Raw genomic sequence first — 12,228 nt, 5'->3', positions numbered from 1 at the left:
GACCGGCATGCGAAGCACGTGGCCAAGCCAGCGCAACCGATGCACTGCAGTCAGTTCATCTATCGAGGGTGTGTTATTTCTTCCGAATACCATTCGACGTACTTCAGCATTGCTAATCCGATGTTCCCACCAGACTCGGGCAATGCTCCGAAGACATTGGTGGTCCAACACAGAAAGTCTTGACGTCCTCGGGGTGCAGTGGCCATATAATAATATGGAGCGTACCGCGGCATTGTAAACTCTACCCTTGACGGATAAACTGATGTCACGCCTACGCCACGGGTGACAGGCTCACAAAAGTTGCTCTGGCCTTCCCAATCCTGATGGAAATATAAACGGGGACTAATACAGCTGTCCAGGTATACAAATTTGTCTACTACCTCAATCAGCTCATCCACAAGCACGAGGTCAGGTTCCCACCCCACCCAGTCTTGCGGTAGCACTTTACACTTTGCCGGCGTGAAACGTTTCCAAACCGTAAGGCGGGATTATTCAGATTATTTAATATTGGTTGCATTGCCACGAGGTCAAATCCCAGAAGAGTTATGTCGTCTGCGTACTCGAACACCCCAGGAGCACTTCGACCCAACAGGCATTAGAGACTGATAGTGAGTCTTTCATGGTCGTACAAATGGTCTCGACTCGCACCTTTGGGTTACTGGATTGATGAGGAGTTAACTGAACCATAACCAACCATAACCCTTGTTAAGTTCATAGTCTGTGAGTGTGCAATAAAGTGTTCAGTGTTAGTGTCTTCAAGGTGGGACCAGTATGTGCTGTGTATAGGTGTTTGCTCATTGTGGACAGTCCTCATCAGTGCGCCGCTCCCGAGCTTCTCGGTTTATTCGAATCCACATCTGAGCTGGTGGTTGAAGACTACCATGAGTGACTCATTACCAGTGTGACTAACTTGAATTTAAACAGGATATAGCGCAACGCATCCTTAGAAACCCGGTTCACACTATGTGATCACGCTTTGATTAGCTTCCCAGGTTTTGGTTTCACAGTTTTAAGGCTTATACGACTGGAGATGTTTTCCCTTCTGAATGAAATACGTTCAAGTTGATGATGGTATGAGAAAATTGACCCCGCCTTGTTTATCTGTAGGTTTATCACGACGCTGAGTAGTCATTCATGGCTGAATGGTGCAGTCTTCAGCTGCTTGCCGGAAGTCGCGGTTCGAAGCTATATGGAAATTCGTCAGGCCTGTACTCTTGAGCCCCAACCGATGAAACGACCGTACTGTTTTTCCCGGATTTGCAGCGTTCTTAGGATGAAATCCCGATTAAAATGAATTTTTGAAATATATACTGGAAAATTCAACTTCGGTGGCTGTGAAACATATATGTGGCATTGCCTACTGTTCCTGGCTGTCAGTTTCTGTCCATCGACGGTAGCGTTAAGGAATGTTAACTTGCACCAGTTTGAAGTATCCAATGCCATCGTTAGGTTTCTCGTCCAATTTCTTTCACAACAAAGCCTTAATGCGCTAGTTTTGTCATAGGAACCCGTTGGACCGATTGGCGTGGTAATGCTTACCTTTCTTTTCTGCTGACTGTACCCACCCCAACCGGCATGCCCCAGCAGAAGGGTTTTTCATTCATGATTTCATCTTATCTTGCTAAGTTGTTTTCTGACTTCCTTCGAATCACAATTCAGCTGTACAAAGTACGTCCCTCAGTCAAAATGGGCTATGTATTGTGGGTGGGTTGATCAGTGTGGGTTTGAATGCTACTCGATGCTTCGGATCTATCGGTAGCCGAACCTTGGACTGAGTCTCTCGCTCGCTACAAGGTCGGTTGCATTGCGGCCTATAAATTCTCCTGTTGACTGACGAAACGACCAGGTACCATAACTATGGGCATCAAACTCGGCTGCAGTTCTGCTTTCTCCCAGGATGGGGACTCCGGGACGGTTCATATCAATGGTCACACACATTACTCGGTCGCACACCCAATATCTTACAACCATGTAGCATATAATTTCAAGGTATATACGTTCCTCCTCTCCACCCCAGCAACAAGACGTCAATTACCATCAACGTAATCGCCTCTGTAGCTATCCATTCCCACTTCTCTTGTCACGCATGGACGAAATTGTCACAGTTTAAACCTTTAAACACCGTTTATAGCTTGATACTGGTGGCATTTCCTGTTGTCGTTGGTTTCTTTACCCATTAGTCGTCTGTCCTCACTTGTTCTCTGGATTCTGTTGGGTGTACGGTTTGTACAGACACGGAAATCGACACATCTTAACCCCAGGCACCTCACTCGTGTCAGTATGTTTACTGACCATAGATAGTCAGCTCGGTATTGTTGTTTACTTGATTGTTCATTTGTTGATCATTTGAAATTTCCATAGTATCACACTTAGGAGTGACTCGGATGTCCAGGAAAGTGATAATTAGTTAGTTTAGTTCAGTTTCTGCCGGTCCACTTCCTCACTGATTGGCCTCAAACATGCACATGTTTTGGCTAAAAACTGAATTTAGAGTGTTTCCTGCTTGCTTCGGGATTACCTGCCAGTGTCCATATATCAATCTGATTACGATTCTAGTATTATTTCATTTATAATTAACCGCTTGGGAGTCTGAATTATCCATCCTAAATTATCAACGTCGCTCATCGAGAATTTTCCGGCTTCTCGGTCCTTTTCTTCTGGTACTCGACTTCTAGTTTCTGTATTGTCGGATCTGGTTCACTTATAGTTTTGTCATCACATTGTCTTCTGTTGTGTCCCAACGACAGTAGCCTTCAGTACGGTTTTCTGTCAGCCCAAAGCATTCAGTGGGTGAAAGCTGATACTCGGTGATGTTACTTAACAATGCTAGTTTAGGTTCAAGCTACACTAATTGAAACCGCTTTTCATCAACTGCGTTTTCTCATCTTACAGATACTTACCACCTCGGATCCCACTAAAGAAGAACTTCTGGAATCAGCTTGTGTTCAGCTGGTTGATCGTTTACTGTTATTGGTCAAACGACTCTGTGAGTACGATCTTACAGCATTTCTTGGTGCGTTTTTGGTTGCCACAAAAATGTTCGATTCTATCGAAACGATTTTGTTGTGAGTGCTTTCTAGGAGATGATGACGGATGTTTCTCGACGACCGTCCCTGCAATACACTCGGTTCTTTCATACCGTCAAGTCCAGTAGCGGTTTCAGTACACACGGTACATCAACTAACAGAAGTTGCATCTACCGTGTTATTGATCGGGTCGATTCAGTTTCGATCATTCATTACTTTTTGCATCGTTATAATTCCCAAAACATATCATGGTCTCTGAATTATAGTCACTCCTCTAGGGTTACTGAATTGACTGGACTTGTTTGATGCCATGGATACCAAGTACAGGGAGAAAGAGGATCAACTAGAATCGCTTTTTATGTATGGGACTCTGTTTAGGGTATTTCGTCGCGGTCATAGGTAAATCTTGAATAGTCGTGTATCCAGAACTTACTGTGCATGGTCTTTATTGCCTTTCCATACTCGTATTTCATACCTCAACTAACCGATATTAATTGAGTGCGATCGTCCACTGGCTTGATTCCTTCGGTGCTGTTAGAGTCCCTGTGTTGTATCTGCTGATTCGTCCACCTGTGGTATCTGCTGCTGACCCACTCCAGTGCCTAGTGTCGGAGAGAAAAGACTCACAGAAGGGAACACAACAGCTGTATTCCGAACAAGCGAGTGAGTGAGAGAGCGTGAGCAAAAGTTACAACGGCCCCACGCTATTTAAAGGGGACTTTCTGACAGTGATCCAGGCTCTCTGATAGGCGTTAATGAACACCCATCAGCATCGATCGTGCCTCTGTGAAAAGCCTGAACGCTAATCACATTCGGTCGTGCTTCTGTGGCCGCAAGAACACTCATTAGGTTTTGGTGAATTGATTGAATGATTGACTGGCCTGGATGCTTGCCGGCTTTCTAGTTGAGTTTTTGGTGGAGCAGTAGGTTCCGGGCGTTCTGCAGTTGCTTTCAGGAATCTGACTTTCCTGATACCTCCCCCTTTTGACTGTTCAACGTAAGATTTTTGACGCGGATCAAGTCGTAGGGGTTCCACCCTTTTTCTGATGCGACCAGTACGGCGTCTTGGTTGCAGCAATAGATCTGTATTGAGCGGTACATGCGAGGCGGTGGCTATGGGTGCTGGTATTGGGAGATCAAAGGGTTCAAGCAGTAGGTTGAGGTCTAGTAGCTGTTCTTCCGCCTTTGATATCTGGCACTCAGTCGGCCGTAATTGATTGACATGTCATTTCCATATCAACGATCCAACCTGGACGCTGTAAATCACCTGGCCGATTCTTTTGAGGACGACTCCAACAGTCCATCTTCGGTGCCTGGGGCGATAGTCCCTCACAAGCACATGGTTGCCAGGCCGGAATGTTGGTTTTCCTTCTGTTGGTGATTGAAAGCAATTACGTGTTGGTAGGATAGCGTCATGGGTAAGCCTCAACCGTCTGTTCATCAGAACCTCTGCTGGAGAGCGACCGTCCGGAGACTGTGGATTAGGGGTTGCTCTATAGTTCAGCAGGAACATATCCAGCACTTCTGTCGTGGTCCCCTCCCCTTCTGCTTTTATCAGCGCACGTTTAAAGGTGTCAACGAACCGTTCAGCTTGACCGTTTGATTGGGGATGGAATGGTGGAGAAGTAACATGTGTGATGCCGTGTCTTCGAACGAATTCGCTAAACTGGTGGGATGTAAACTGAGTACCACTGTCGGACACAGTTTCCGGGATACCGAATATTGAAAACAAATGTCGCAGTTTAGTGATGGTTGCCATCGTTGTTGTCTCCGACATAATAAAGACTTCAGGCCACTTGCTGAATGCGTCGACAACGATGAGGAGGCTTTGTCCGTTAATTGGTCTGGCCAAATCCACATGGATGCGCGACCATGGTTTTTCTGGCTGTGGCTGAGGTGACTGTCGGTTGGGTAACTTCTGGACAGCTGCGCAACGGAAACAACTCCGACATAACTGCTCAATGTGCTCATCTATACCGGGCCAGTAGACATAGCTGCGATCAAGAGCCTTCATTCGGCTTATCCCTGGATGTCCACTGTGGAACTGTGCTAGGATCCGTTGACGAAGTTCGGTGGGAATGACAATTCGGTCACCAAAGAGAAGACAGCCACTGACAACAGATAATGAAAAAGTTTCCGGAGTTCCCCTGGTGGATTGGTTATTGGCCAGGTTGATTGGTGGTACTCCATTGCCTTTTGTAATATGCTGTCATTTTTGGTGGCATCTCACATCGCGTCAAAAGTCACGGGTAGTTGGTTCATGGTCTCCAACACCACAGCACGGACTTCCGGTTCTGATTGGCTCCGTTTGCTTCGTGACCTCCGGGGTTGACTGCGTCTTTGGCTAGCTTTCCGCGTCCGGCACTGGCTTTCCTTGTGCCCACGTCGATTGCACACTGAACATTTGTGCTTTTTGTATGGACACAATCGCACAAAATGCCATTCGCCGCATTGCCAGCATGCTGAAGGAGGCATTGCTCCATTCGACTGTGTCACCACAGGAGGTTGCTTCGATGTCGTCTTGGCGATGTTGAAAGCAGGGTTGCATAAGGGCTTCTCCAACATGGCGCTGGCACTCATGAGTAATAGACTGCAGCGTTATCTCGGGAGTTTGTTCAATCTTGCTCAATAGTCTCCCCCTGATATCACTGTCTGAATTCGACTGAAGACCACATATGAAAATAAGGCACTTGAACTGGTCTTCTGTCATGGTAGATAACTTGAATTGTTCGCATTCAAGGTTGACTCTACCGGCATAAGTGATGTAATCCTCAGATTCCGTTTTCACCAGTTTCATACATTGGTAGTGAATATTAAACAAGGACGAATGCTCACCGAAAATCATTGAAAGTTGCTGCACGGTTTTGTCAAAACTGAGATCTCGCGTGTTCTTAGGCAGGATAAAGTTGGAATATCGTGTGTGTTCCGTTGTGCCAAGCTTTCTGAGCAATAAGCGTACTCTCCAGGCATCATCTTTGTGCTTCAGTTCGACTCGGAAAACATCTTCGTAACGTCTGAACCACGAATCGAACGTTAGGCCGGCATCAGGGTCATAATGGAACTCCGTGATGCTGTTGGCAATCGAGTCGACTGAATTTGTATCTGGAGCAGAATTTGGTGGTTGAATTTTCAGTTGCTGCATCAATGTTTCCACTAAACGTAATTGTGCGGCTTCAAACTGGTTTTGCTGTTGCAGCAGGATTTCTTTCAACGCTTCAGCAGTTACTGTCATGATTCTGTGGGTTCGGGCGTCGCCAATCTGTTATATCTACTGATTCGTCAATCTGTGGTATCTGCTGCTGACCCACTCCAGTGCCTAGTGTCGGAGAGAAAAGACTCACAGAAGGGAACACAACAGCTGTATTCCGAACAAGCGAGTGAGTGAGAGAGCGTGAGCAAAAGTTACAACGGCCCCACGCTATTTAAAGGGGACTTTCTGACAGTGATCCAGGCTCTCTGATAGGCGTTAATGAACACCCATCAGCATCGATCGTGCCTCTGTGAAAAGCCTGAACGCTAATCACATTCGGTCGTGCTTCTGTGGCCGCAAGAACACTCATTAGGTTTTGGTGAATTGATTGAATGATTGACTGGCCTGGACGCTTGCCGGCTTTCCAGTTGAGTTTTTGGTGGAGCAGTAGGTTCCGGGCGTTCTGCAGTTGCTTCCAGGAATCTGACCTTCCTGACTGTCGGTCGAGTCGTTTTACTACCGATAACCGCCAATCGAGCTGGACTGGTGGATTCCTGGTCAAAACAGGAACTTTTCCGTCGTACACATCATATGCTTCCAGGAATCTGACCTTCCTGATACCCTGTCGAGTCGTTTTACTACCGATAACCGCCAATCGAGCTGGACTGGTGGATTCCTGGTCAAAACAGGAACTTTTCCGTCGTGCAGACACATCATATGATAGTTATATGATATGATACCTGTATCTCGTAGTCATGTGATCCTTTCTTACGGCATACTAATGGCTCAGGTTCACCGCCTGGTTGTAGATCTGTGCATCGTGCTTGCGGTTACGTTAGCGACGAAACGCTCGAGATGCAGTTACCAAGCTCCGTAGACAAACCATCAGCCATTCTATATTTATCTACTTATTAGTGGTCAGTACCGGTAAGTTGACCTACGTAGCTTTTTGCGAATGAACGGGCCTCCGGTATACGGATAATGTGAGATCGAAATTCACTGGGATCCAGCCGTTCTTTTCTCATAGCAGTGCACCTCAATTTTTATTGCACACCACTGTCGATCGCAGTGATTGGGGACAACTGTATAAAGCTGGGTCCGCTACAAATATCCTATCACCACAATGTTCAATTATGAATGAACGCACCCTACCCTGGAGCTGTCATTCCTGCCTGGTCGCTTGGTCTTGTTTGGTTGATTTGGGTGACGAATGGAATCCATTTCATTTGACTGCTGATCGGGCGTTGTTGTGCAGGCCGTCCTCTGTAATAATAAGTCACTTTTAAAAAGAGTCAAGACGGAAGGAACCCATTCTATCATACGACGATTTCTCCTCTCCCCTTCGATTTGTTCGCCCTATTCTCTCTCCAGAAACAACAACTTATTTTATCACTTTCGGGGTTGTGGTACCCTTTGAGGGGCAATTGGGAATCGAAAGGATTATAATGATTTGCCGTGTCGATGATGGAATTGTTGTTATTTGGGGGACTTCAGCATATCCCCTTTTCAGCAGTTAATTATCCTACTTGATTTAATATCCACCAGAATTTACGGCCTTGAGGTTATGACCAAGCGGATACCGGTTGTTTTCTGTTGAACCCCTTTCTGTTTTTGTCGCTTTCCTTTTGCCTTGTGCGTACATGGGTTTAGTTGTAACGGTTTTGTTTCCCTTCCGTCACAGACCGCCATGTTCTCTTCATTTTAGCTTCTTCCCAGCAACACTCTACGAAAATTCCGAAACACAAGAAACTCCCCCAATCCCACACCAATACTTCACTCCCACCTCCCACACTCCAGTGTCTTCTCGCAAGTCTCCATCTCATCAGCCGTTGTAAACCCAACCTGTTGCGTTCACACTGCAAATTCTTTGTCGATCTGCTACATAGATCTCCCGTGATGCCTTCCAACAACTCAGCTGTATCCTCTGGGAGTCAAACGGCCCCGACAGAGCCCTGTGTGAGCAGTAGCGGTGGCGCCAGTATGGACGTTCAGTGTCTATTTCACCTGATCAGCGTGATTGAAATGACTTTGGTTTCTTTCACTTCTGGTGCCAAAGTGGATAGCAGCTTTACTGACTTGGACTTACCTGACGGAATAACGTACGTAGCCTGTCTACCCTTAATGCACCAGTTACTTTATGTAGTCCCATAAGATGCATCAGACGCATAGGATTTGTGGAATAAAAGTACCACATTACCATGACTTTGATAGAACTAACATAGAGGGGATAGATATTCTTTTTACCTCTGCTCAGAAGGCACCACTCATCGGGCATCCGCTGATAAGGTTCCATTTTGCAGAGGTATTATAGTGCAATACACCAAAGCGATTATTAACAACCCCAGCGTCTAGTGTTTTACCGGGATGCCTTATCGGTAAAAGGTCTTGATGGGCTTTATCGCATGTAGTTTATTGCTGAATCTAAAACGTCGGAGCTCGAACCCACCACCTCAGGACTGTGCCGGTTCTTGTCTATACATCTTGTAACCAAGACGATACTGGAATGTGTAGCTCAACATTCCTATGGGACTTTGGGATCCACAGGGGTGATGTCCTTTTTCTAATTTGATCATAGTTTATTGATACGGGTTTCGGCAATCATATCGCGAATGTTTACGTGGTGTACCGATTAACATTTATTCAGGCTTAACAAATTACATGATCTTGAGCGAAACTTGGTCCGACTGATCCAGCGTCAAGGGCGTGTCGTTGTGGACTCCTCGCTTTCTTGTTTGGCCATGCTGACGAACCGTGTGCTAAAAGACCATGCTCAAGTGGCTGTCTGTTTTGGTCAATTTTACGGTACGTTTTTTAATAGATCCTGTGTAACTAGTCTTAGCACTGCTGTCTCCTCGTTTTACCTGCAGATCAGTGTTGGTTTCCTCGTTGCCTATTCTTTCCCGTGAAACGTTCGTTCTCATCGTATCTCGTCGATTAGTGCCTTTTAATTGTCCGCATTGTGCGTTATTCCTTGAGTCATGTTAAGGTTGTCTTTGCACCCGTAACGCGAATTTTCAGAGTTACTAAAACTGCGGCAATCAACAGTTGACTGAAAAGCACCACAGGTTTGACACATGAGGTGATATTTCAAAGCGCCCATACTAGATTCCATTTTACGCAACCACGGACAATAAACGGAAGGATAGTGGTCCTGAATGCGGACTTACGTTCGGATGAAGCTTTCCCTTTCATAATTGTCACCTCTCTTCACTTCAGGATCTCTTATTGGCTAGGTGCTCATCAGCTTCCCCACAAGGATCTTGAACTGTTAGAACTGTCGACCGCTCTCAAGTAGTCAGCTTTTCCAACAACTTGCCATGGACTGAAACAATGCGATTTCAAAGGTGTGAAATTAGAATGCGGTAGAGAATGAGATTACTCTGAACACAGCTATGTGCGAATGGCGGATAATGTCAGTTATTACTCTTATGTGAGCTGCCTGCAGATTATGGAATTGAATCTCCCTCTTTTATATACTTCATCTTCCCTTTCCCATTAATAACTCTCTCCTCGTAGGTTCTTCAGTTAGGGCTGATGACTGTTGTCTCAGAACCATAGCTCGGGTAGATTGGTGTCGGCTATTCCTTAACGAAGCAATTAGGAAGTGGGCTTTCTCTTCTGAAAGATGGAGTTTCCATTGAAGACTGCGTCCAGCACCAGAAGCTGCGTTGGTTAAGCCACGTATTGCACATGACGTACCATCGTTTGGCGGAGAGTGCTGCTTTCCGTATCCGATTCGGAAGCGTAATGGTAACCGACCTTTGACCTGGCGGAAGGGTATGAAAGAGACTACGAAATGTCTGCGTTCTGTTGTTGTGATTCACCTTTCATGATAAGGACCACGTGATCCCCATTGCGCCTGGTTGGAGACACTGGAAGATAAGACTGCTTACCAATGTTAGTGGCATTCTTGTTGTCAGTTTCTATCCAAAGTGGCTGAATGAGTGTGGGGGGTTTAGGCATCTCGGAATGATTGTGGTAGGCTAGCACTAAGTCTCTTCCCCGCCTGCTTTTATTTTTTTCCAAAAGTAAGGCTTTCAAAATGATCGGGGGGGGGGGGGGGAATCGCTTAGTGGTTAGCGAATTCACTGGTCGGAATCTCTGTGTTTCTAATAAGACCTCAGCATCTCCACTTCTCCTGTCTAGGCTAGGGCAGGCTGGCAGTATTCCAACCCTCCTTTCTTTTCGATTAGCATGGCAGCCAGACACCGAAAAGGGCTACAAGTGAACAATTATATTACCAATAAATCAGGATTGTACGGCAGCAAAGCGTCAGGGTTGAACTATGATGTTGTCGATGATGATGTTGATGATGAATTAAATTTGAACTTTCCAGTAAGCCCACTGCGTTTTATTGAATTGTAAAAGAACGGCACGATCAGGACGTATTGTTTTTCTCTAAGCCACAGGTGACCTTCGCAGCGAGACGGACACAAAGGTCAAAATGTGTGTTGGTTCGGATGGAATCTGTGTAGATGGATAAAAAGAAAAAAAACATCCGACCAAGTACCATCTAAGCAAGCCTAGGCCAAGAAAAGTTTGTGTAAATGTGACACTATTAGGTCAGCTGTGAAAATCGATGAGACAGTCGTAGCTTGCGCCACTTCGAAGGCCAAATGAATGAAACTTGAGGTGGTCATTTTGTAACACATCTAGTTGAAGAATTCCTGTCGTTCACACCAATGTATTTTGCTGATGAGTATACTTAGCAACTTCCAGGCGACTCACTCCTGATCCGATCTCGTTGTCGTCTCGTACAGACGGTCAACGTGGTGTTTTCGTTTATTGACAGGCATAAAATGGGTGCCTGAAGTTATGGTCTTTAGTGTTCGCGTTGGAAATCCTCACTGTGCTATTCCATGTGCAGCCTGAAGAACTCATAACTGCCCGATAGCCTGCATGAGATGGCATGTGGAGATGGCTCAGTGGTTAAAACGCGAATTTACTAACTGGAAAGTTCGAACCCGACCTCCTCCTCGACGTCCCCAGTGTAGGCTTAGGCAGCCTGACAGTATCCCAGCCCTCGTGCTCTCTTGAGTGGCATGGCAGTGAGGCACCGAAAGAGTACTACAGCTTAGTGATTTTTTTGCTAGCCTGCATCAGATATCTTTGCGATCGTGCAATTCCAAATATATATCAGGGATATTGTTTTGCGTTGCAACATCACTCGACGCATGGTATTCTTATCGTATCTTACTGAGTCGAAAATTTGAGTAATATTGGTTGAACCTGTGGTTTTTCGCCTGTGCTGCTGAACAATACCGGTACTCATGTATATATTTTCGTACTTCTTGCTAGACGGTTGCATCTCTAGGTTTCGTTCTCCATTATTGTGCTGCTGAGAATCTTTTCTGTCACCCAACTTAATCGACGTACTCTACTAGCTCCATTCTCAGATGTAATCTAATAGCAGTGCACAGTGGCTGCTACAGATAAATTAATGTATTGTTTGAAAGGAGTCGATCCTTCCTTATTACAGTCGGCTCTCCGGTGCCATCAGACGTGTTCGTTCGCCCGAAGGGTCATGTAACGTGAGCCTACTGTATGACTAGGTTAAGTGTCCGATGAACAGTGGATATTAGGCCCACTTGTGCCTATTTTTGCGTCTACTATTGTTGAACCTGCTGACTTAGTTGTACGATTTGCTGCTTTGCGTGATTGTTTCCGTGTAGTATATCATGTACTTTCCTAACATCAGCACAGTGTTGATGGAGTGCATATGTTACATCATCCGTGGTGAAAGTAGCACTAATGTAAAACACTGTTGCTTTATTGTTATACAATCATACTAGTTTGTTTGCATAAAGCCTGCAATGATCAGAAGAACAAAATGGGAAACGGGAAGCAGTTTGGTGTCATTCGTTACTTCCCTTGTTAAATAGCTTATTTTTTTCGCACGCCCATCTAGTTTGTGTGTCGGCGCAACTCATTGTGCAAATTGTCTTTAAGAAATATCTCCTTTGTCGTTTGGTTTATTTATATGCTTGTTTTACTGTCGAACACCACTTCCAT

The 12,228-nt window shown here is 45.5% G+C and overlaps 1 protein-coding gene across 1 annotated transcript in view; it reads left to right on the top strand.

Moving 5' to 3' along the window:
• Window positions 1-12,228, top strand: part of T265_13960 (hypothetical protein) — a gene marked incomplete at both ends in the record, with an annotated part of 76,856 nt that overhangs the window by 35,140 nt on the left and 29,488 nt on the right. Inside the window, 3 exons of the mRNA XM_009171361.1 lie at window positions 2,893-2,986; window positions 7,922-8,315; window positions 8,861-9,018. Of these exons, the coding sequence (XP_009169625.1) occupies window positions 2,893-2,986; window positions 7,922-8,315; window positions 8,861-9,018 (646 nt within the window). The remainder of the gene's footprint in view (window positions 1-2,892; window positions 2,987-7,921; window positions 8,316-8,860; window positions 9,019-12,228) is intronic.

Source organism: Opisthorchis viverrini (assembly GCF_000715545.1).
Source record: "Opisthorchis viverrini unplaced genomic scaffold opera_v5_122, whole genome shotgun sequence".
NCBI classification, from domain to species: domain Eukaryota; kingdom Metazoa; phylum Platyhelminthes; class Trematoda; order Opisthorchiida; family Opisthorchiidae; genus Opisthorchis; species Opisthorchis viverrini.
This window is presented reverse-complemented; position numbering and strand designations above follow the sequence as displayed.